The sequence below is a fragment of the Bos indicus x Bos taurus genome, chromosome 16 (genome assembly GCF_003369695.1).
Source record: "Bos indicus x Bos taurus breed Angus x Brahman F1 hybrid chromosome 16, Bos_hybrid_MaternalHap_v2.0, whole genome shotgun sequence".
Lineage (NCBI taxonomy): Eukaryota > Metazoa > Chordata > Mammalia > Artiodactyla > Bovidae > Bos > Bos indicus x Bos taurus.
In genome coordinates this window covers 6073309-6096689 of record NC_040091.1, presented here as the reverse complement: position 1 = coordinate 6096689, position 23381 = coordinate 6073309, and the positions used below count along the sequence as shown (strand labels likewise).

Here is a 23381-nt window from a genome sequence, read left to right as displayed (position 1 = left end):
ACCGGAATGGAACAACAAACTGATTCAAAATTGGGAAAGGAGTGTGTCAAGGCTATATTGTCACCCTGCTACTTTAACATCGCACAAAATACCAGGCTGGAAGAAGCACAAGGTGGAATCAAGATTGCCAGGAAAAATACCAATAACCTCAGATACACAGATGACATCACACTAATGTCAGAAAGCAAAGAGGAACTAAAGAGCCTCTTGATAATGGTGAAAGAGGAGATTGAAAAAGCTAGCTGAAAACCACATTCAAAAAACGAAGATCATTGTATCGGGTTCCATCACTGTATGTTAAAAATTGGGGAAAATGGAAACAGTGACAGACTTCATTCTTTTTAGCTTCACAATCACTGTGGGTGCTGACTGCAGCCATGAAATTAAAAGACTCCTTGGAAGAAAAGCCATAAAAACCTCGACAACATGGTAAGAAGCAGAGACATCACTTTACCAACAAAGGTTCATATTGTCAAGTTATGGTTTTTCAAGCAGTAATGTATGGATGTGAATGTTTGACCACAAAGAAGGCTGACTACCAAAGAATTGAGTTTTTGAACTGTGGTGCTGAAAAAGACTCTGGAGAGTCCCTGAGACTGCACGGAGATCAAGCCAGTCATTCCTAAACGAAATCAGTTCTGAATATTCATTGGAAGGACTGATGCTGAAGCTGAAGCTCCAGTATTTTGGCCACCTGATGAGAAGAACTGACTCCTTGGAAAAGAACCTGATACTGGAAAAGATTAAGCGCAGGAGGAGAAGGGACATCAGGAAATGAGATGGTTGGATGGCATGATCGACAGAATGGACATGACTTTGAGCAAACTCTGGGAGTTAATGAAGGACCGGGAACCCGGGCTTTCTACAATCCATGGGGTTGCAAAGAGTCAGAAACAATTGAGCAACTGAACAACACAACAGGAACTGATTATGATGTATCTTGACATTAAGTTATTTGGCTCCATCCCATTTGGAATTCACTGAGCGGTTTTAGCATGTAGTTGTTTTTGGTTAGTTGCTAAGTCATATGCCCTATTTGAGAAATTATCAGCCATTATTCAAAAAAAATTTTTTGGAGTGTATTTCCTATACAATATAGTGTTAGCTTCACTGTACATCAAAGTGAATCAGCTACACATATACACATATCCCCATTCTTTTGGATTTCCTTTCCATTTAGACCATCAGAAAATGATGGCACAGGGAACTCAGCCATTATTTTTTATCTCTTATTCTTTATTTTCAACTTCATGTTCAACCTTCTTTGCTATCTTCCTACAGATACTTGAAGCTATGTCCATTTTCTTTTCAGTCTATTTTCAAGGTTAGTTAATATTCAAACTTATTGATCATTCTGCCATCTGTGATATATTGTCAATCCATGTGGTTTTCTAATAATCTATTTTCTAGTTCTACCAATTAGACTAGATTTTTAAAAACCATCATCCAATGATTTCAATATCTGTGTCATCTCAGTGTTGTCTTCTGTTGATTGCTTTTTCTCTTTTGAGGTTTACCTGGTCTTTGGTCTGATAAAGGATTTTCAACTGTATTCAGACACTTGAGCTTTTTTATCTTGAGACTAAGGGTGTTATTGGACTCCTTCATTAATCAGCCATGTAGGGTGATAAATTACTGCCATGTAGGGTGCAAGGCCAAGGTTCCCACCTGACCTCCTCTGACACCAGGAGAAAGGGCAGAGGTTTCTTGTTTCCTCATTCAGTTCAGTTCAGTTCAGTTTAGTCGCTCAGTCATGTCCGACTCTTTGCAACCCCATGAATCACAGCACGCCAGGCCTCCCTGTCCATCACCAATTCGGTGAGTTCACTGAAACTCATGTCCATCGAGTTGGTGATGCCATCCAGCCATCTCATTCTCTGTCGTCCCTTTCTCCTCCTGCCCCTAGTCCCTCCCAGCTTCAGGGTCTTTTCCAATGAGTCAGCTCTTCGCATGAGGTGGCCAAAGTATTGGAGTTTCAGCTTCAACATCAGTCCTTCCAGTGAACACCTAGAACTGATCTCCTTTAGGATGGACTGGTTGGACCTCCTTGCAGTCCAAGGGACTCTCTCAAGAGTTTGCTCATTATGTGGGTGGAAATATGAGCTGCTTACTTGGACCCTGTAGATCAAGGCATGGAAAGGATTGGTCTGAGGTTTCTGCCATCGTGTGTTTCTAGACTAAATCAGTCCAATTCAGTTGCTTAGTCATGTCTGACTCTTTGCAACTCGATGGACTGAAGCACACCAGGATTTCCCATCCATCACCAACTCCCAAAGCTTAACTAACCTCATGTCCATCAAGTCAGTGATGCCCTCCTACCATCTCATCCTCTGTTATACCCTTATCCTTCTGCCTTCAATCTTTCCCAGCATCAGGATTTTCTCCAAATAGTCAGTTCTTTTCATCTGCTGGTCAAAGTATTGGAGCTTCAGCTTCATTATAAGTCCTTCCAATAAATATTAAGGACTGATTTCCTTTAGGATTGACTGGTTTGATCTCCTTGCATTCCAAGGGACTCTCAAGAGTCTTCTCCAACACCACAGTTCAAAAGCATCAATTTTTCAGTGCTCAGCTTTCTTTATAGTCCAACTCTCACATCCATACATGACAACTGAAAAAATCATAGCTTTCACTAGGTGGAATTTTGTTGGCAAAGTAATGTCTCTGCTTTTTGATATGCTATCTAAGTAGGTCATAACTTTTTTCTAAGGAGCAAGTGTGTTTTAATCTCATGGCTGCACTCACCATCTGCAGTTATTTTGGAGCCCCCAAAATAAAGTCTCTCACAGTTTCCATTGTTTCACCATCTGTTTGCTATGAAGTGATGGGACTGGATGCCATTACCTTAGTTCTCTGAATGTTGATTTTTAAGCTAACTTTTCCACTCTCCTCTTTCACTTTCATTAGGAGACTCTTATAGTTCTTCACTTTCTGCCATAAGGATGGTGCCATCTGCATATTTGACGTTGTTGATATTTCTCCTGACAATATTGATTCCAGCTTCTGCTTCATCTGGCTTGGAATTTTGCGTGATGTACTCTGCATAGAAGTTAAGTAAGCAGGTGACAGTATACAGACTTGATGTGTTCCTTTCCTGATTTGGAACCAGTTTTTCTTCCATGTCTGATTCTAACTGTGGCTTCTTGACCTGCATACAGATTTCTCAAGAGGCAGGTCAGTTGTTACCATCTGTTTAATTTCCACAGTTTGTTGTGATCCACACAGTCAAAGGTTTTGGTGTAGTCAATAAAACAGAAGTGGATTTTTTTGTGGAACTCTCTTGTTTTTTTGATGATCCAATGGATGTTGGCAATTTGATCTCTGGTTTCTCTGCCTTTTCTGTATCCAGTTTGAGCATCAGGAATTTCATGGGTCATGTGCTGTTAAGCCTAGCATGGAGAACTTGGGCATTACTTTACTAGCGTGTAAGATGAATGCTATTGTACTGTAGTTGGAACATTCTTTGGGATTGCCTTTATTTGGGATTGGAATGAAAATTGACATTTTGCAGACCTTTGTTCACTGCTGAATTTGCTGGCATACTGAGGGCAGCACTTAAAGAGCATCATCTTTAGGATTTGAAATAACTCAACTGGAATACCATCACCTCCACTAGCTTTGTTTGCAGTGATGCTTCCTGAGGCATACTTGACTTTGTATTTTAGGATGTCTGGCTCTAGGTGAGTGATCACACCTTTGTGGTTATCTGGGTCATGAAGATCTTTTTTGTATAGTTCTTCTATATATTCTTGCCTTTTCTTCTTAATATCTTCTACTTCTGTTAGGTCTATACCATTTTTGTCCTTTATAGTGCCCATCGTTGTATGAAATGTCCTTGGTATCTCTAGTTTTCTTGAAGAGATCTCCAGTCTTTCCCATTCTATTGTTTTCCTCTATTTCTTTCCACTGATCACTGAGGAAGGCTTTCTTTTTTCTCCTTGGATTCTTTGGAACACTGCATTCAAATAGTTTTATCTTTCCTTTTCTCCTTTGCCTTTAGCATCTCTTCTTTTCTCAGCTATTTGTAAGGCCTCTTGAGGCAACCATTTTGCTGTTTTTATTTCTTTTTATTGGGAATGATTTTGATCCCTTCCTCCATACAAAGTCAGGAACCACTCTCCATAGTTGTTCAGGCATTCTGTCTTATCAAATCCCATGAATCTATTTGTTTCTTCCACTCTAATTGTAAGGGATTTGATTTAGGTCATGCCTGAATGTCTGGTGGTTTTCACATCTTTCTTCAATTTAAGTATGAATTTGGCAACAAGGAGTTCATGATCTGAGCCACAGTCAGCTCCCAGTCTTGTTTTTGCTGACTGTATAGAGCTTCTCCATCTTTGGCTGCAAAGAATATAATCAATCTGATTTTGGTATTGTCCATGTGTAGAGTTTTCCATGGACATTTGGTGATGTCCATGTGTAGAGATTTCACTTGTGTTATTGGAAGAGGGTGTTTGCTATGACCAGTGTGTTCTCTTGGTAAAACTCTGTTACCCTTTTCCCTGCTTCATTTTGTACTCTTAATGCCAAACTTGCCTGTTAGTCCAGATATCTCGACCTCCCACTTTTGCATTCCAGTCCAGTATAATGAAAAGGACATCTTTTTGCTTGTTAGTTCTAGAAGTCCTTGTACATCTTCAGAAAACCATTCCACTTCAGCTTCTTCAGCATTGCTGTTCAGGGCATAGACCTGGATTACTGTGCTTGTCAATGGTTTGGCTTGGAAATGAACAGCAATTGTTCTGTCATTTTTGAGATTGCATGCAAGCACTGCATTTCAGACTGTTTTGTCGAATATCGTGGCTATTCCAATTCTTCTTAGGGATTCTTGCTCACAGTAGTAGATATACTGGTCATCTGAGTCAAATTCACCCATTCAAGTCCATTTTAGTTTGCTGATTTTTAAAATGCCGATGTTCACCCTTGCCCTCTCCTGTTTGACCATTTCCAATTTGCCTTGATTCATGGACCTAACATTCCAGGTCCCTATGCAGTAGTGCTCTTTACAGCATCAGGCTTTACTTCCATCACCAGTCACATCCACAATTGAATGTTGTTTTTGCTTTTTCTTCATCTCTTCATTCTTTCTGGAATTATTTCTCCACTGATCTGCATATTGGGCATCTCCCTACCTGAGAAGTTCATCTTTCAGTGTCATAACTTTTTGCCTTTTCATACTGTTCATGGGGTTCTCAAGGCAAGAATACTGAAGTGGTTTGGCATTCCCTTCGCTAGTGACCCACATTTTGTCAGAATCCTCCACCATGACCCATCCAACTTGTAGGCCCTATATGGCATGGCTCAGAGTTTCATGGAGTCCTACAAGGCTGTTGTCCATGTGATCAGACTGGTTCATTTTCCGTGATTGTGGTTTTCATTCTGTCTGCCCTTTGATGGATGAGGATAAGCGGCTTATGGAAGCTTCCTGATGAGAGAGACTGACTCAGGGTGAAACTGGGTCTTGGTCTGATGGAAGGGGCCATGCTCAGTAAATCTGTAGTTCAATTTTCTGTTGATGGGTGGGGTCATATTCTCTCTCTGGTTTTTGACCTGTGGCCAAACAATGGTGGAGATAAGGAAGATATTGGTGATCTAATTCAAAAGGTCTTATGCATGCACTGCTGGACTCAATGCCCCCAAACCTGCAGCAGGCCAGTGCTAACCCATGCCTCTACTGAAGACTCCTGGACATGGACGGGCAAGTTTGGGTCAGTCTCTTTTGGAGTCATTGCTTCTTTTTCCTGGATTCTTTTGTGCACAGGGTTTTGTCTGTGCCCTCCAAGAGTCTGTTTCTACAGTCCTGTGTAGGTTCTGGTGGCTCTGTAGTGGGGTTAATTGCACCCTCCTCCAAGAGGGCTTATGCAATACCCAGGTCTACTGCACCCAGAGCTCCTGCCCCTGTAGCAGTGCACTCCTCACCTGTACTTATGCAGGAGACACTCAGACACAATTCTGGCTTAGTCTCTGTGGGGTCTCTGGGTCCTGGTGCACACAAGAACTTAGTGTGCACACTTAGTGTAGTATTTCTAGACTAATTCAGTGTTGTGAAAACTGTTTGTATCTTGTTAGGCTACTCTTTTCTGGGCCTTCTCTTAGAGAGATCAACTGCTTCATGAGACTTTTTTTCTTTCTCAACTTGTATTATTTTGGATTGCTGTCTCTGTGGCCCATTCAGGGTACATAGAAGGCAAAATGAGAACCCCAAGTTCTCTCTTCAGTGTAACTCTTTGAATCCCAAGGTCCCTAAGCAGATTGACTTATACCTGTTTCACAGTCTTCTGTGTTGGTTTTTATAATATGTTCAGGACCTTTATTTGGCAGAAGGAATACTTAGCAGATGCTATAAGCACAAATATTTTTACCTCATCTTGTCCAGAAATGGAAGCCAAAGTTTCCTTTCACAGACATGCAACATGTTGTATAAAAGAGTAAAAATTTTTTTATCTTAGCTATCCATCTTCCCAGCATATACTCTGAAAGAAAACATGTTTGAACATCAGGACACTGCAAAGCAGACATATTGGTTAAAGTACTATATGTGCTTCCATGGTGGTAAAATAAGGTCTTAAAATGGGTATTTCTGATTAAGTGATTAAAATTCCTCCTATAAATCATTTCTGTCATCAGAAATCTTAAGTTTTGATATGACATATTTGGCTGCCTTTTTATTTGTTTAAAACTGTAGGAGTTGTCTTTGAATAAATCAAACGCCATTATTTTTTAGACTCTCAAGGAAAATGTGGGCCTCCTCCACCAATAGACAATGGAGACATTACCTCACTCCTGCAATCAGTATATCCTTCAGGAATGATTGTTGAGTACCGGTGTCAGGCCTACTATGAACTTCGGGGAAACAAAAACGTAGTATGTCGGAATGGAGAGTGGTCACAACAACCAAAATGCTTAGGTAAATACTTTAAACTTCTCTTGGATCCTGGGATAACCCTTGTACACAGCATAATGTTTAACTGTTTTTAATAGAGTTTTTATGGATTAAATAACAACCAGTTAATGCTTGCACACCAAGGATTAATCTCTGTATATAGAAATAAAGTTAGAAAATTTCATGTTCAAGCAACAATGGCTCCTTTATGAAAGCTCTTCATTTAATAACTGACATTATGAATCTTATAACATTTAATGATTAGACTAAACAAAGTATCTCATTCTTATATCGTTAATTTTTTAAATATGATGAAACCTACATTATACATTTTCAGTGTATTGATTGGAAAATGTTTGAGGAAGATTTTTGCCAAAGTTCTTGAAACCCTGAAATTCTGTTGAAAGTATTTGCATATTACTCACAGTTTATGTTTATTTTCTTTAATTTTAGAGGCATGTACAGTTTCAGAAGAAACAATGAGAAAACATTACATACAGTTAAGATGGAAACACGATAAAAAAATTTACTCTAAAACAGAGGATACTATTGAATTTATGTGTCAATATGGTTATCGTCCACTGACACCAAAACATACATTTCGAGCAACTTGTCGGGAAGGAAAGGTGGAGTATCCTCGATGTGGATAAAACATTGACTAAATGCAGTTGTAAAACTGAAATATGTACATATATTCAGATTTTTCCTTATTAATTCAGTTCTGTTTATTTTCTCAAGTATTTTTTAACTCATCTTGAATCATAAATCAGATTTGTGTTAAATATTATGGGGACAATGTAATTGAGAGATGGGTCCAATGAATCACTTCTTAAAATACCTCATTAAACCTGGCAAATCAAAATGTATGTGTCCTGTTCATGAAACATTTATAGCAAGAAATTAGATTCAATCACTTCCATGCCTCCTTCCATCCATCAGTTTCCTAACTTTCTTAAAGCTTTCTCCATTACTTCTGAGGGTTTCTGAAACTCTGTTTTAGAAGACATGGGGAAAAAGTGTGGAAAGAAATGGAAAACATTCAAAATAAATGAGCAAAAGTAAGATAAACTACTTATATTTAATTCCTGACATAAGTATGACATAGTTTGCTTTTATATGTTTGATGTCATACTTATGTCAGGAATTAAATATAAGTAGTTTATCTTACTTTTGCTCATCTATCAATAGATGAATAAACCATAAATGATGAGATACATAATATTTCAGTACAGTTCAGTCACACAATCGTGTCTGGCTCTTTGCGACCCCATGCACTGCAGCACTCCCAGGCCTCCCTGTCCATAAGCAACTCCCGGAGCTTACTCAAACCCATGTCCATTGAGTCAGTGATGTCATCCAACCATCTCATCCTCTGTCGTCCCCTTCTCCTCCTTCCAATCTTTCCCTGCGTCAGGGTTTTTTCAAAGGAGTCAGCTCTTCACATCAGGTGGCCAATATAATAGAGTTCTAGCTTCAGCATCAGTCCTCCCAATGAACATTCAGGACTGATTTCCTTTAGGCTAGACTGGTTGGATCTCATAATATTTTACAAGATGCTTATCAAAATACACATAATTCAAATAAAGAACAATGAGAATCACATTGCATAACTACTATAACACGGAGTATAAGTGATTAAAAATTCAACATTAAATATACACACACACGTAAAGACACTCTGCTTTAAACAGTGAATAACTTTTTATAAAAAAATATTGGCAAAAAAATGTAAGAAACTAGTATAGCTAGAGTTGAATTCACAGATAATAGGTGTAAAAGGTGTTTCACTTCTTTTTACTTACATGAATTCTTGAATTTTTCTGTCTTCAGTGTATATCAACTTTGAACTTCAAAATATTTTCTAAAAGAAATATGCAGAGTGACACAAGAGGAGCTTTAGAGATCAATTTGGTAATAAACTCCAGATCTAGTAACGTTTTCCTCATTTTGCTGGTACACAGCATTTTAGAAACATTCACCACCAGTCTGAAAGGTGATGTTTATGTTCATACATTTTAAACAGCATATCAAAGTTAAATCAGTTAACTATAAACATTTTAAATTTCTAAATATCATAAAAATTTTATTATTAAAATAGATTTAAATAATCAAGCTACAATATTTAAGGTGATATCTTATTACTTTGTACTGCATCAAGTCAAGTGACCTTCTTAGTCTAAGAAGCATGGCCATCACCATTGGTGCTAATTGATTTAAATCTGAATTGCTGGTAACAGCTGTTTTTCTCACCCTTAAATGAAATTGTTACAGTTGATAAGTTATCTTTGCTGTAAATGTTAACATTTTTGTAGATATTATTTCTCCAAATTTTTCAACTAATCATTGTAGAATCTATTTATGACCAAGGCTACAAACAGTTATTTCACTGTTGTCTAGAAAATGGTGATTTTTAAAGATCAGTTCTATCATTTTTCTGCATTTATTGTCATTCTGTGTAAAGATGAGTGTTAATTTACAGACTCTGTTCATAATCAACTTTCACCTAAAAAGTTTTAGCAAATCTTTAAAATAATTTGTTTTTAAATAATTTGTAGTTGACATATAGTTGATTTACAAGTTTCAGGTGTATAACACAGAGATCCACAAGTTTTAAATATTGTACTGTATTTAGAGTTATTGTAAAATATTGGTTATGCTTCATGTGTTGTATGGTATGTCCTTGGAGATTCTTTGTTTTATACATAATACCTCTTAATCAAATACGCCTATTGTTCCTCCCTGCTTCCTTCTCCCCACTGGCAACCACTTGCTGGTTATCTGTACCTGTGAGTCTGTTGCTGTTTTGTTATATTCATTCATTTAAAATTTTTTTTAAAAATATAAATGTATTTATTTTAATTGGAGGCTAATTACTTTACAATATTGTATTGGTTTTCCCATACAACAACATGAATCTGCCACGAGTGTACACGTGTTCCCCATCCTGAACCCCCCTCCCACCTCCCTCCTCGTACCATCCCTCTGGGTAATCCCAGTGCACCAGCCCCAAGCATCCTGTATCTTGCATTGAACCTGGACCGGTGATTCATTTCTTATATGATATTATACATGTTTCAGTGCCATTCTCCCAAAGCATCCCACCCTCTCCCTCTCCCACAGAGTCCATAAGACTGATCTATACATCGGTGTCTCTTTTGCAGTCTCGTACACAGGGTTATTGTTACCATCTTTCTAAATTCCATATATATGTATTAGTATACTGTATTGGTGTTTTTCTTTCTGGCTTACTTCACTCTGTATAATAGGCTCCAGTTTCATCCACCTCATTAGAACTGATTCAAATGTATTCTTTTTAATGGCTGAGTAATACTCCATTGTGTATATGTACCACCGCTTTCTTATCCATTCATCTGCTGATGGGCATCTAGGTTGCTTCCATGTCCTGGCTATTATAAACAGTGCTGCGATGAACATTGGGGTACACATGTCTCTTTCAATTAATTTTTTTTTAATTCACATATAAGTGATATCATATGGTACTTGTATTTCTCTATATGACAAATTTCACAAAGAATAATACCTTCCAAGTCCAATCATGTTGTATAAAATGGCAAAAATTCATTCTTTTTTATAGTTACTTAGAGCCCCTTGTGTAAATACATGTGTATATATATACACACAAACACACATAATTAGTGGTTTTGGTTAAATCTTCTATAAAGATAAGAAAAGCATCATATCTTTTATCAGTGTAGTCCTGGTTATTGAAAGTAAGCTAGGGAATAGGAGATTTCAATTTGATTCATATTCATCCAAATTTATATGCTTACACTGAGTAAAGAGTATTAATTTCCAAGCTGTGGTGGCCTTTGACTAAGCATATTTGAACGTTTTGTTTTTAAAGAAGTCAAGAAAGAGCTGTGAAGTCTAGCTTATTTTGCATGAATCTGGTGTGCAGAGGTGGGAGGTAAAACAGTGGAATTGTTTTACAATTGTCCCGGTATTTCAGAAGGCCAGTTATAAATAAAATTTGATACAATTTTCTTTTTAGTCTTTTCTTAATTGTACTAAGTTATCTAATATTTTTGGAAAACACAGAGTGAAAAAAATATATATCTATAAATATGTACCTCTAGGAGATGAAGTTAAATGAAAGCATCATCACTTGAGGTACTAGAGAATAGACTATGATCTGGCACCTTAAATAAGTACTAGAGAGGAGAATCTAGACATATTTTGTAAGTCTGCAATGCGAAACACCAGGGGAAAAAGGATTACATACAAGATGCAAGTCTGGAAAAAATAATGAATAGAGAGTCCAAGGAAGTAACCTGGACAGTAAAAACACAAATTATTTTTTCAGTTTCAGTGAAAGGTTATGATTTTCTAAGCTAAAAATGAGATGAATGTACTATGTGTGGATCATTACATGCAAATATGAGAATCGTGCACAAATCTCAGACTCATTTTTTTATTTTAAAAACAAATTTTATTGGAGCATAGTTGATTCATAATGTGTAGTGTCAGATGCGTTGCAAAGTGACTCAGTTAAAGATATACACTTTTTTTTTTGAACCATCATTTTGGCTTCCATGACTGTAGTTTTGCCTTTTCTGCAAAGAACAGCTACAACCTGGGAATAATCTAAGTGTCACTCAACTGGTGGTGGATAGACCTTTGTTCTTATCAGCCAACTCTGATAGTCATATGTTTCACTACTAGAGGTAAAATTATTGAGATTTATCCCTCAGTTTCCAATATTAGTATATCATCATTTGAAATGTTCAAATGTATAATCTTCAAATATACATTTGAAATCTTCATTAAGTACAAATCTAACCGATTCATGACCTGAATTCAGGTAACACATGACAGCACAGTAAATATATCAATACACATAAAGAGAATTCCAGTTAACTCTTTCTTGAAGAGCTATTAACTTTGGAAAGACGATGGAGTGAGTCCTCCAGAATCTGCATTTTGAAATCAAACCTTCTAATGTGATAGAATTGAGGTAGACCTTTGGATGGTGATTAGGATTAGAGGAGGTCCTTGGCGTGGAGCCCTTATACATGGGATTGGGGCCCCTGGAACACTAACAATAGCAGTTGCTTCCTTTTGCTTCAGTTTGTTATTCTTTATTCCATGGTCTCTCTGAGAATCAGTAGAATAGACTTTACTTCTTTGTAGCTTCTGGGAATGGCCTTCAGTCCTTGCTGGTTTTTGGCTTGCAGCTGCATTAGTCTAACTGCTGCTTCTCTGGCCACAAAATATTTTCTCTGTGTGTCTTTGTCTTTACTTGTATTTTTTTCTTCTTAAAAGACATCAGTGATATTTGATTGAAGCCCACCAAAATGGTTGCATCTTAACTTGATTACATCTGTTAGATACCTAATTCCAGATAAAGTAAGACTTTTAGGTCTTGGCTGTAAGGATTCTAAAAACTCTTTTGAGGATACTGTTCGACACATAACAGTGAACATTGCAGCCTTTCAGCTTCCTATCTTTCCCAAGTGTCAAATATATTCACCCAATCCCAACATCTCCCAAGGTTTTCACGCTTTTCAGCATCAACTCTAAGTTCCAAATTTTACTTAAATATCTTCTAAATAAGTTATGGATGAGGCTGTTTTTTATGCATCCTTGGGCAAAATTCCTATTCATGTGTGCCCCTATGAACCAGAAAACAAGCAATACACTTTCAAAGTGCAGTGTTAATACATACGTTGGATAGACATTACCATTCAAAAATGGAGACAGAGAAATCTTAAAACCGTGAGGAGAAATCTCATTAGATCCCAATAGAGAGAACACTTCTCTATGAAAAAAAAAAAAAATGCCCATGGGGGAAAGCCCCAAATTTTCAACCCACCAGAGAGGCTAGCCTACTTTCTTAGCTAGGAGAAGCCCTGTTATCCCATGCCTCTTTGAGCAGGGTCTAACTTTTGAGGCATTCTCCTTTATGTGTTTGATGCCTGTCCCTTTCAGTCCAGGCTGAACGCATTTCTGCTAGTATATAGTTCTCAAAAACCTTGTCAGTCTCTTGTGCTTTAATACATAGAAGTTCTCAGCTATATGGATAAAACACAGATTGTCCCTGGGTAACAGCATCTCTATTTCTGGCTAAGTCGCTTCAGTCCGACTCTCTGCGACCCCAGGGATTGTACCTGACCGGGTCCTCTGTATATTGGGTTCTCTAAGCAACAATACTGGAGTGGGTTGTGATATCCTTCCCCAGGGGATTTTCCCAACCCAGGAAATAAACGCCCATCTTTTAAGTCTCCTGCATTGTCATGCAGGTTCCTTACCACTGGCTCCACCTGGCATGCTGCAGTCCATGGGGACACAATGAGTCAGGCACACCTGAGTGACTGAACTGAGTGCCATCTGGGCTGAGATGATTGGATTTCAAGTCACATTAAAAGACACTTGCTCCTTGAAAGCAAGCTATTTAATTTCACATCAAGTTAAAAGATGCTTGTTCCTTGGAAGAAAAATAACAAACCTAGACAGCATATTAAAAAACAGGGACATGACTTTGCTGACAAAATTCTGTATGGTCAATGCTGTTTTTTCCCAGTGGCATATGCAGATGTTTGGATGCCTTTGAACAGTTTGCTGGAGAAGACTCTTGAGAGTCCCTTGGCCCATCAGGAGATCAAACCAGTCAATCCTAAAAGAAATCAACCCCGAATATTCACTGGAAGTATTGATGTTGAAATTGAAGTTCCAATGTTTTGGCCACCTGATGCAAAGAACTGACTCGTTAGAAAAGACCCTGATGCTGGGAAAGATTGAAGGCAGGAGGAGAAGTGGATGACAGAGGACGAGATGGTTGGATGGTATCTCTGACTCAGTGGGCATGAGTTTGAGCAAACTCTGGAAAATAGTGAAGGACAGGGAAGCCTGGCATGCTACAGTCCATGGGGTCACAAAGAGTCTGACATGACTGAGCAACTGAACTACAACAAGTCACATGCCTAAACTTTTAAGCAAAGGATGGTTTCTCCTCACTACCGACTTGATCAGTGAGTACACTCCTGGGGTAGGCTGGGAAATTTCAAATTATCCCCTACTGACTCCTTAATGGCTGATGATTCATTCTTCAACTTACAACTTATTGCATATATTTTACTGCAAGCAGCAAGAAGAAATTAGATGAATCTTCCACAATTAGTTTGGCATCTGCTGAACTAAATATCCAAGTTTACCTTGGATATCTTATGTGGTGGTTGATTTTGAATGAACTTGGCCGGGTTATAGTATTCAGATGCTTGGTCAAATCAGTTTGTCTGTTTCTCTGAAGGCATCTTAAAGATATAATTAACATTTAATCACAGACTTTAAATAAAGTAAATTACCTTTCATAACTTCATCCATTCTGTTGCAAGTTTTAAAAGAAAACACTGAGCTCCTTCCAGGAAAAAGGAACTCTGCTTCTCAAAACTTCCAAAGCAAAAAACTATAACACACAACCTTCCTGGATTTTCCAGGCTGCCACCTACCCTGCAGGTTTTAGGCCTACCAGTATTCACAATCACATGAGCCACTTCCTTAAAACAAACCTCAATCTGTGTGTGTGTGTGTGTGTGTGTGTGTGTGTGTGTGGTGGGGAGTTTACAAACTCTGTATTTTCTTCTCAAATTTGCTGTGAACCTAAAACTGCTTTGAAACAAGAGTTCATTTTCTAATGAAGTAATTTGTAGAATTATGTGTGTGATTTCCTAATACATTCTCCACTACATTCTTCTTTATTTTAGTGTTCAGTTCAGTTCAGTTCAGTTGCTCAGTCGTGTCCGACTCTGCCACCCCATGAATCGCAGCACACAAGGCCTCCCTGTCCATCCCAGAATTCACTCAGACTCAAGTCGGTCGAGTCAGTGATGCCATCCAGACATCTCATCCTGTGTCGTCCCCTTCTCCTCCTGCCCTCAATCCATCCCAGCATCAGAGTCTTTTCCAATGAGACAACTCTTCGAATAAGGTGGCCAGAGTACTGGAGCTTCAGCTTTAGCATCATTCCTTCCAAAGAAATCCCAGGGCTGATCTCCTTCAGAATGGACGGGTTAGATCTCCCTGCAGTCCAAGGGACTCTCAAGAGTCTTCTCCAAAACCACAGTTCAAAAGCATCAATTCTTCAGCGCTCAGCTTTCTTCACAGTCCAAATCTCACATCCATACATGACCACTGGGAAAACCATAGCCTTGACTAGATGGGCCTTTGTTGGCAAAGTAATGTCTCTGCTTTTCAACATGTTATCTAGGTTGGTCATAACTTTCCTTCCAAGGAGTAAGTGTCTTTTAATTTCATGGCTGCAGTCACCATCTGCAGTGATTTTGGAGCCCCCCAAAATGAACTCTGACACTGTTTCCACTGTTTCCCCATCTTCACCACCCAGATAATCACGATGGTGTAATCACTGACCTAAAGCCAGACATCCTGGAATGTGAAGTCAAGTGGGCCTTAGAAAGCATCACTACAAACAAAGCTAATGGAGGTGATGGAATTCCAATTGAGTTCTTTCAAATCCTGAAAGATGATGCTGTGAAAGTGCTGCACTCAATATGTGAGCAAATTTGGAAAATTCAGCAGTGGCCACAGGACTGGAAAAGGTCAGTTTTTATTCCAATCCCAAAGAAAGGCAATGCCAAAGAATGCTCAAACTACCACACAATTGCACTCATCTCACACGCTAGTAAAGTAATGCTCAAAATTCTCCAAGCCAGGCTTCAGCAATACTTGAACCGTGAACTTCCAGATGTTCCAGCTGGTTCTAGAAAAGGCAAAGGAACCAGAGATCAAATTGCCAACATCTGCTGGATCGTCAAAAAAGCAAGAGAGTTCCAAATAACATCTACTTCTGCTTTATTGACTATGCCAAAACCTTTAACTGTGTGGATCACAATAAACTGTGGAAAATTCTGAAAGAGATGGGAATACCAGACCACCTGATCTGCCTCTTGTGAAATTTGTATGCAGGTCAGGAAGCAACAGTTAGAACTGTACATGGAACAACAGACTGATTCCAAATAGGAAAAGGAGTACGTCAAGGCTGTATATTGTCACTCTATTTATTTAAATTATATGCAGTGTACATCATGAGAAATGCTGGGCTGGAAGAAGCACAAGCTGGAATCAAGATTGCTGGGAGAAGTATCAATAACCTCAGATATGCAGATGACACCACCCTTATGGCAGAAAGTGAAGAAGAACTAAAAAGCCTCTTGATGAGGGTTAAAGAGCAGAGTGAAAAAGTTGGCTTAAAACTCAACATTTTAGTGTTAGGAAATCACAATATATCTCTGGAGATATGACTCCCTAGTAAGGATTAAGTTCTAGTTTCCCTTGAAGTTTGTAGCCCCTGGAATGCTTAGTGGTAAGATTATTGCCTAAGAAGATATCAAATTAAGAAAAACTAAGTTTTACTAACAACTGAATACTTATCCTATACTACATTTCAAGATATTATATAATTAATATGTGCCATCTTTACAAAGGTCCTTAATACTGGATATGGTGGTGGTTTAATTGCTAAGTTACGTCTGACTCTTGCAACTCTATGGACTGTACAATGCCAAGGTCCTCTGTCCATGGGATTCACCCATAAAGAATACTGGAATGAGTTGCCATTTCCTTCTCTAGGAGATCTTCCCAACCCAGGAACTGAACCCAGTTCTCCTGCATTGCGGGTGGATTCTTTCCTGAGTAAAGTATGAGGGAAGACTATAGAAAGGGAAGCTCATATATGGAATATATTGGTTGTAGATATTTCACAGATGAGATGAAAGCCACACAGCTCATAGTATATCACCAAAGACCTCACATCTATCCCATTGTTATGCCAAAACTTAAATTCTTATTAGTCTGTCTTTAAATACTGTGCGATTAACAAAAATGTTATATGACTTCTTAAATGCACAGAATATTTTATATAGAATTCTAAACAATATTATATAATACAGCAATACATGAAAAGAAGCAAAAAAAGATGGCTGAGGAGTAAGATGGGGAAATCACCAGCTTCCCCACAAATACACCAAAAACTCATCGAGATATTGAACAACTCTTACAAAGCAGACTTTAGGAGACAGCAGAAGACCCAAGGCTTCCAGTGGGGTAGGAGGTAAGAGAAAAGATAAGACATTGAAAGTGAAAAGAAGAGATGGAGAATTTCAGGATGGGAGATTGTCCCTGAGACTGAACCACTGAGGTGGGAGCATTGAGTCCAAGATCCAAGACTGCTAGAGAACTCCTAATCACTCCCCCTCCCCCACAGAAATTAATTGCTGAGAAAATCCATGAAGGCCTAGAATTGTACACAGAGCCTGGTATCACCAAGCTGCCGATGGCATATACACTGCAGGACAGCTTACCCAATCAACTGGCAAGACAAAAGCACAAAAACAATCATCAGCAGACAGGATTCTTATAGACTCCAAAATATACCACCTCACACAGCCATGTCCTTCTGGAAAAAGAAAAAGAAAAAAAAGAAAACAAAACTCACCTCCTCCACTACAACGGAGGGTCATGTCACCCCTAACAAGAAATCAACACAAACCACTGAAACAACCTTTCCCACCAACAGCAAAAACCAAAGGAAGAAGGGATACATCCCTAAGGTCTGGGAAAAGGAGACTTCAAATGCAGTAAGTTAGAAAAAAAAGGAAAAGACACAGAAATATAGGACAAATGAAGAAACAAGGTAGAAACTCACAAGACCAAATAAACAAGGAGGCAATAAGGAAACTACCTGAAAAATAATTCAGAATAATGACAGTAAAGAATTTCCAAAGCCTCAAAAATAGGATGTAAAATATGCAAGAAATAATTAACACAATTAATGCAATTACCAAGGACATAGAAGAAATAAAGAATAAATAATGAAGAGATATGAATAACACATTACTAAAAGTAAAAATAATCTAGAAGGAACCAATAGTAGAGTAACTGAGGAAGAAGAACAGATAAGTGAGCTAGAAGATAGAATGGCAGAAACAACTGCTAAAGAGAAAAATAAAGGAAAAAGAATGAGAAGAAATCTGACAGTATTAAACTCACCAATGTTTGAGTTATAGAGGTCTCAGAAGAAGAACAGAAAAAGAAAGGCACTGAGAACATTTCTGAGGAGATTATAGTTGAAAACTTCCTCAACATGGGAAAGGAAATAGTCAATCAACTAAAAGAAGCACAGAGTCTAATACAGGATAAACCCCCAGGAGAAAGATGTTGAGACACATAATAATCAAGCTAACAGATATTAAACACAAAGATTAAAAGCACAAAGTATAAAACACAATATTAAAAGCATCAGGGGAAGAAACAAGCAGCATACAATGGAAAACCCATACAAGTAACAGCAAATCTTTCTGCAAGCCAGCAGAAACTCTGCAAGCCAGAAGTTGATGTCAGGATATATTTAAAATACTGAAAGGGAAAAAAAAATTGCCATCAAGTCTACTCTGTCTAGTAAGGATCTCATTCAAAACTGATGGAGAAATCAAACACATTACAGAAAAGCAAAATTTAAGAGAATGTAGGACTACCAATCCAGAATTACAACAAATACTAAAGGGACTTACATAAGTCATAAACAAAAGAGAAAAGAAAGACCTACAAAAACATTTAAGAAAATGTCAATAGAAACATATATATCAATAATTACTTTAAATGTAAATGAACTAAATTCTCCAACCAAAAGATATAGACCTGATGAATGGATACAAAAACAAGACCCATATATTTGCAGCCTACAAGAGACCCATTTCAAACCTAGAGACACATACAGGTTGAAATCAAAAGGATGGAAAGTGATACCCATGCAAATGGAAATCAAAAGAAGCCAGAGTGGCACTTCTCAGATATAATACACTTTTCAGATATAAATACACTTTAAAGAATATTGCAAGAGATAAAAAAGGACTCTACATAATGATCAAGGGATCAATCCAAAATGAAGACGTAACAACTGTAAATATCTATGTATCCAACATAGAAATACCTCCTTGCATGAGGCAAATACTAACAGACATAAAAATGGAGCTCAAGAATAGCACAATAATAGTAAGTGGCTTTAACACCTTCTCCTTATACCAATGGACAGAGCATGAAAAACAGAAAATCAAAAAGAAAATACAAACCTTAAATGAAACATTAGGCCATTTGGATTAATTGATATCTTCATAACTTTCCATCCAAAAATGCAGAAGAATACACTTTCTTCTCAAGTGCACATGGAACATTCATTTTCCATGATAGACCACAGCTTGGGCCACAAATCATGCCTCAGTAAATTTCAGGACATTGAAATCGTACCAAGCAATTTCTCTGACCAAAATGCTACGAGACTAGACATCAATTACAGGGAAAGAACTGCAAAAGCACAAAAACAAGGATAATAAGCAATACATTTCTAAATAATAAAGAGGTTACTGAAGAGATCAGAAGGGAAATCAAAAGATTCATAGAAAGAAATGACAACAAAAACACAATGACAGAAAACCTATGGGATGCAGCAAAGCAGTTCTAAGAGGGAAGTGTATAACAATACAATCCTACTTGAAGATACAAGAAAATTATAAAATAGACAACCTAACTCTACACCTAAATCAGCTGATAAAAGAACAACAGCAACAACAACAAAAAGCCAAAAATAGTAAATGGAAATAAATTATAAGGATCAGAGCAGAAATAAATGAAAAAGAAGTGAAAGGAGGCAGTCCTAAGATGGCAGAGGAATAGGACGGGGGGACCAATTTCTCCCCCACAAATTCACTGAAAGAACATTTGAACGCTGAGCAAATGCCACACAACAATTTCTGAATATTGGCAGAGGACATCAGGCACCCAGAAACGGAGCCCATTGAGAGATAGGCAGGTGGGGGCAGCCAGAGCCAGAAAAGGGCAGTTGCGGCCCCAGAGAGGCATCATCTATCAAACTGCATCAGGCTTTGTTGCTAACCAAGATTTCTAGGGATTCTGGAGGTTCAACATCTGCCAGGAGGGTCACAGCCAGAGATCAGCTCCCCAGAAGAGACACCTGGCACACCTCAGAAGGCGCATCCATTGTACACTCAGAAAACCGAGTGGCTGGGATGGAGGAGGTTATAAGATGCACCCACTACATGGGGGTGACTGCGCTCGCCAAGGACCTGGTCACTTGAGCTGCTCGGACCTGGGAAGTGCACCAAACTCAGGCCCAACCAAGTCTGCGCCTTTGTGGAGTACCTGAGAAGCTGAACCTGAGCAATTTAGACCTGGGAAGTGTAAGCAACCCAGGGCCCGCCTCAGATAGTTCCCGGCAGAGCAACATAGAGCCTGAGAAGTGTAGAATGAAAGCACACACAGTGAGTGGGGGCAAACCCAGGGCGGCTGAAACCCTTGGGAGCACTTCCCACACACGCCAGTGATATTAGTTTGCAGTGTTGCTCCCTCCCAACAGCACAACTGAACAAGTGAGCCTGAAAAACTGACCACCATTGTCCCCTTGTGTCAGGGCAGAAATTAGATGCTGAAGAGACCAGTAAACAGAAGAAGCTAAAATAAACAGAGGGAACCACTTTCGAAGGGACAGGTGCAACAGATTAAAACCCTGTAGTTAGCAGCGACTACATAGGAAGGGAACTATAGATCTTGAGAAGAAGTATAAGCCAGATCAAGGAACTATTTGCAAATGAATTGACCCCACATTGTCCACAACAGCTCCAGAGAAATTCCTAGATATATTTTTACTATTATCATGTTTTAATTTTTCTAAATATTAAAGTCCTCTATTACTCCTTTAATTTTCATTTTATATCCTACTATTTTTATAAGCTTGCAAAAAAATCCCATATTTTTAAAGCAAACTATATATATATATTATATATATATTATAATTTTGTGACTTTGTTTTGTTTTTTTAATATCATATTTTTGAGAATCTAATCTCTATTCTAGATTTTTTTTGACCATCAGAGCTTTATTATTATTATTATTATTTTTACTTTGCAATATTGTATTGGTTTTGCCATACATCAACATGCATCTACCACAGGTGTACACGTGTTCCCTATCCTGAACCCCTCTCCCACCTCCCTCCCCATACTTTGCTTTTTGGTATTTGTTATCAATTTTGTACCTTTAAGAACCCAATCTTCAGTACCCATTTTTACTTGGTAGCCAGATTACTGTCTTGACTGCTCTCTCCCCCTTTGGACTCTGCTTTTTCTCCACCAGGTCGCCTCTATCTCCTCCCTCCCCCTTCTTTTCTCTACCCAACTCTGTGAATCTCTTTGTGTGTTCTGGGCTGTGGAGAACACTTAGGGAACTTATTACTGGCTGGATCTGTCTCTCTCCTTTTGATTCCCTATTTTCTCCTCCTGGCCACATCAGTCTCCTTCCTCCCTCTTCTCTTCACTGTGTAACTCCGTGGACATCTCTGAGCAGTACAGACTGTGGAGAGAACATAGCGAAGTGATTACTGGCTAGCTTTCTCTCTCCCCTTTTGATTCCCCCTCTTCTCCTCCTGGTCACGTCTATTTCTCTCCTCCCTCTTCTCTTTTCCATGTAACTCTGTGAACCTCTCAGGGTGTCCCTCACTGTGGAGAAACTTTTCATTGTTAACCTAGAGTATTATCATTGGTGCTGTATAGATGGAGAAGTCTTGAGGCTACTGTAAGAATAAGACTGAAACCCAGATGCAGGAGGCTTAAGTCCAAATTCTGAGAACACCAGAGAACTCCTGACTCTAGGGATCATTAATCAATAAGAGCTCATCAAAAGCCTCCATACCTACAATGAAACCAAGCACTACCCAAGAGGCAACAAGAACCAGAGCAAGACATACCATGCAAATTCTCCAGCAACACAAGAACATAGGCCTGAGCTTCAATATGCAGGCTGCCCAATGTCACACCAAACCCACTGACATCTCAAAACTCACTACTAGACACTTAACTGCACTCCAGAGAGAAGAAATCCAGCTCCACCTATCAGAACACTGACATGAGCTTCCATAACCAGGAAACCTTGACAAGCTACCCGTCCAACCCCACCCACAGTGAGGAACCTCCACAATAAAGAGGAACCACAAACTGCCAGAGTATGGAAAGGCCACCCCAAACACCACAATATAAACAAGATGAAAAGGCAGAGAAATACTCAGAAGGTAAAAGAACAGGATAAATGCCCACCAAACCAAAGAAAAGAGGAAGAGATAGGGAATCTACCTGAGAAAGAATTCAGAATAATGATAGTGAAAATGATCCAAAATCTTGAAAACAAAATGGAGTTACAGATAAATAGACTAGAGACAACAATTGAGAAGATGCAAGAAATAAAGACCTCGAAGAAATAAAAAAGAGTCAATACATAATGAATAATGCAATAAATGAGATCACAAACACTCTGGAGGGAACCAACAGTAGAATAGCGGAGGCAGAAGATAGGATTAGTGAGGTAGAAGATAGAATGGTAAAAATGAATGAATCAGAGAGGAAAATATAAAAAAAAAGAAAAGAGGACAACCTAAGAGGCCTCTGGGACAATGTTAAACACCTCAACAATGGAATCATAGGCATCCCAGAAGAAGAATACAAAAAGAAAGACCATGAGAAAATACTTGAGGAGATAATAGTTGAACACTTCCCTAAAATGGAGAAGGAAATAGTCACACAGTTCAAGAAACCCAGAGAGTTACAAACAGGATAAACCCAAGGTGAAACACCCCAAGACACATATTAATCAAATTAACAAAGATCAAACACAAAGAACAAATATTAAAAGCAGCAAGGGAAAAACAACAAATAACACACAAGAGGATTCCCATATGGATAACAGCTTATCTTTCAATAAAACTCTTTAGGCAAGAAGGGAATGTCAAGACATACTTAAAGTGATGAAAGAGAAAAACCTACAACCCAGATTAGTGTACCCAGCAAGGATATCATTCAAATATGAAGGAGAAATCAAAATTTTACAGACAAGTAAAAGCTGAGAATATTCAGCACCACCAAACCAGCTCTCCAACAAATGCTAAAGGATCTTCTCTAGACAGGAACTACAGAAAGGGTGTATAAACTTGAACCGAAAACAATAAAGTGAATGGCAACTGGATCATACTTATCAATAATTACCTTAAATGTAAATTGGTTGAAAGCCCCAACCAAAAGACAAAGACTGGTTGAATGGATAAAAAAACAAGACCCCTGTATATACTGTCTAATAGAGACTCATTTCAAAACAGGGGAACATACAGACTGAAAGTGAAGGGCAGGGAAAGATATTTCATGCAAATGGAGACCAAAGAAATTAGGAATAGCAATACTCATATCAGATAAAATAGACTTTAAAGTAAAGGCTGTGAAAAGAGACAAAGAAAGACGCTACATAATGATCAAAGGATCATTCCAAGAAGAAGATACAACAATTATAAATATATATGCACCCAACATAGGATCACCACAATATGTAAGGAAATGCTAACAAGTATGAAAGGGGAAGTTAACAATAATGCAATAATAATGGGAGATTTTAATACCCCACTCACAGCTATGGA

General features: G+C 38.3%; 2 protein-coding genes across 5 annotated transcripts in view; both read left to right on the top strand.

The window, feature by feature from the left end:
• Positions 1-7749, top strand: part of LOC113906364 (complement factor H-like) — a 42777-nt gene extending 35028 nt beyond the window's left edge. The window contains exons 10-11 of the mRNA XM_027564392.1: positions 6725-6907; positions 7337-7749. Coding sequence (XP_027420193.1) covers positions 6725-6907; positions 7337-7533 — 380 coding nt within the window. The 3' untranslated portion in view covers positions 7534-7749. The remainder of the gene's footprint in view (positions 1-6724; positions 6908-7336) is intronic.
• The window catches only part of LOC113906361 (complement factor H), a 385541-nt gene that overhangs the window by 73555 nt on the left and 288605 nt on the right, over positions 1-23381 (top strand). The gene's annotated exons all lie outside the window — the stretch shown is intronic.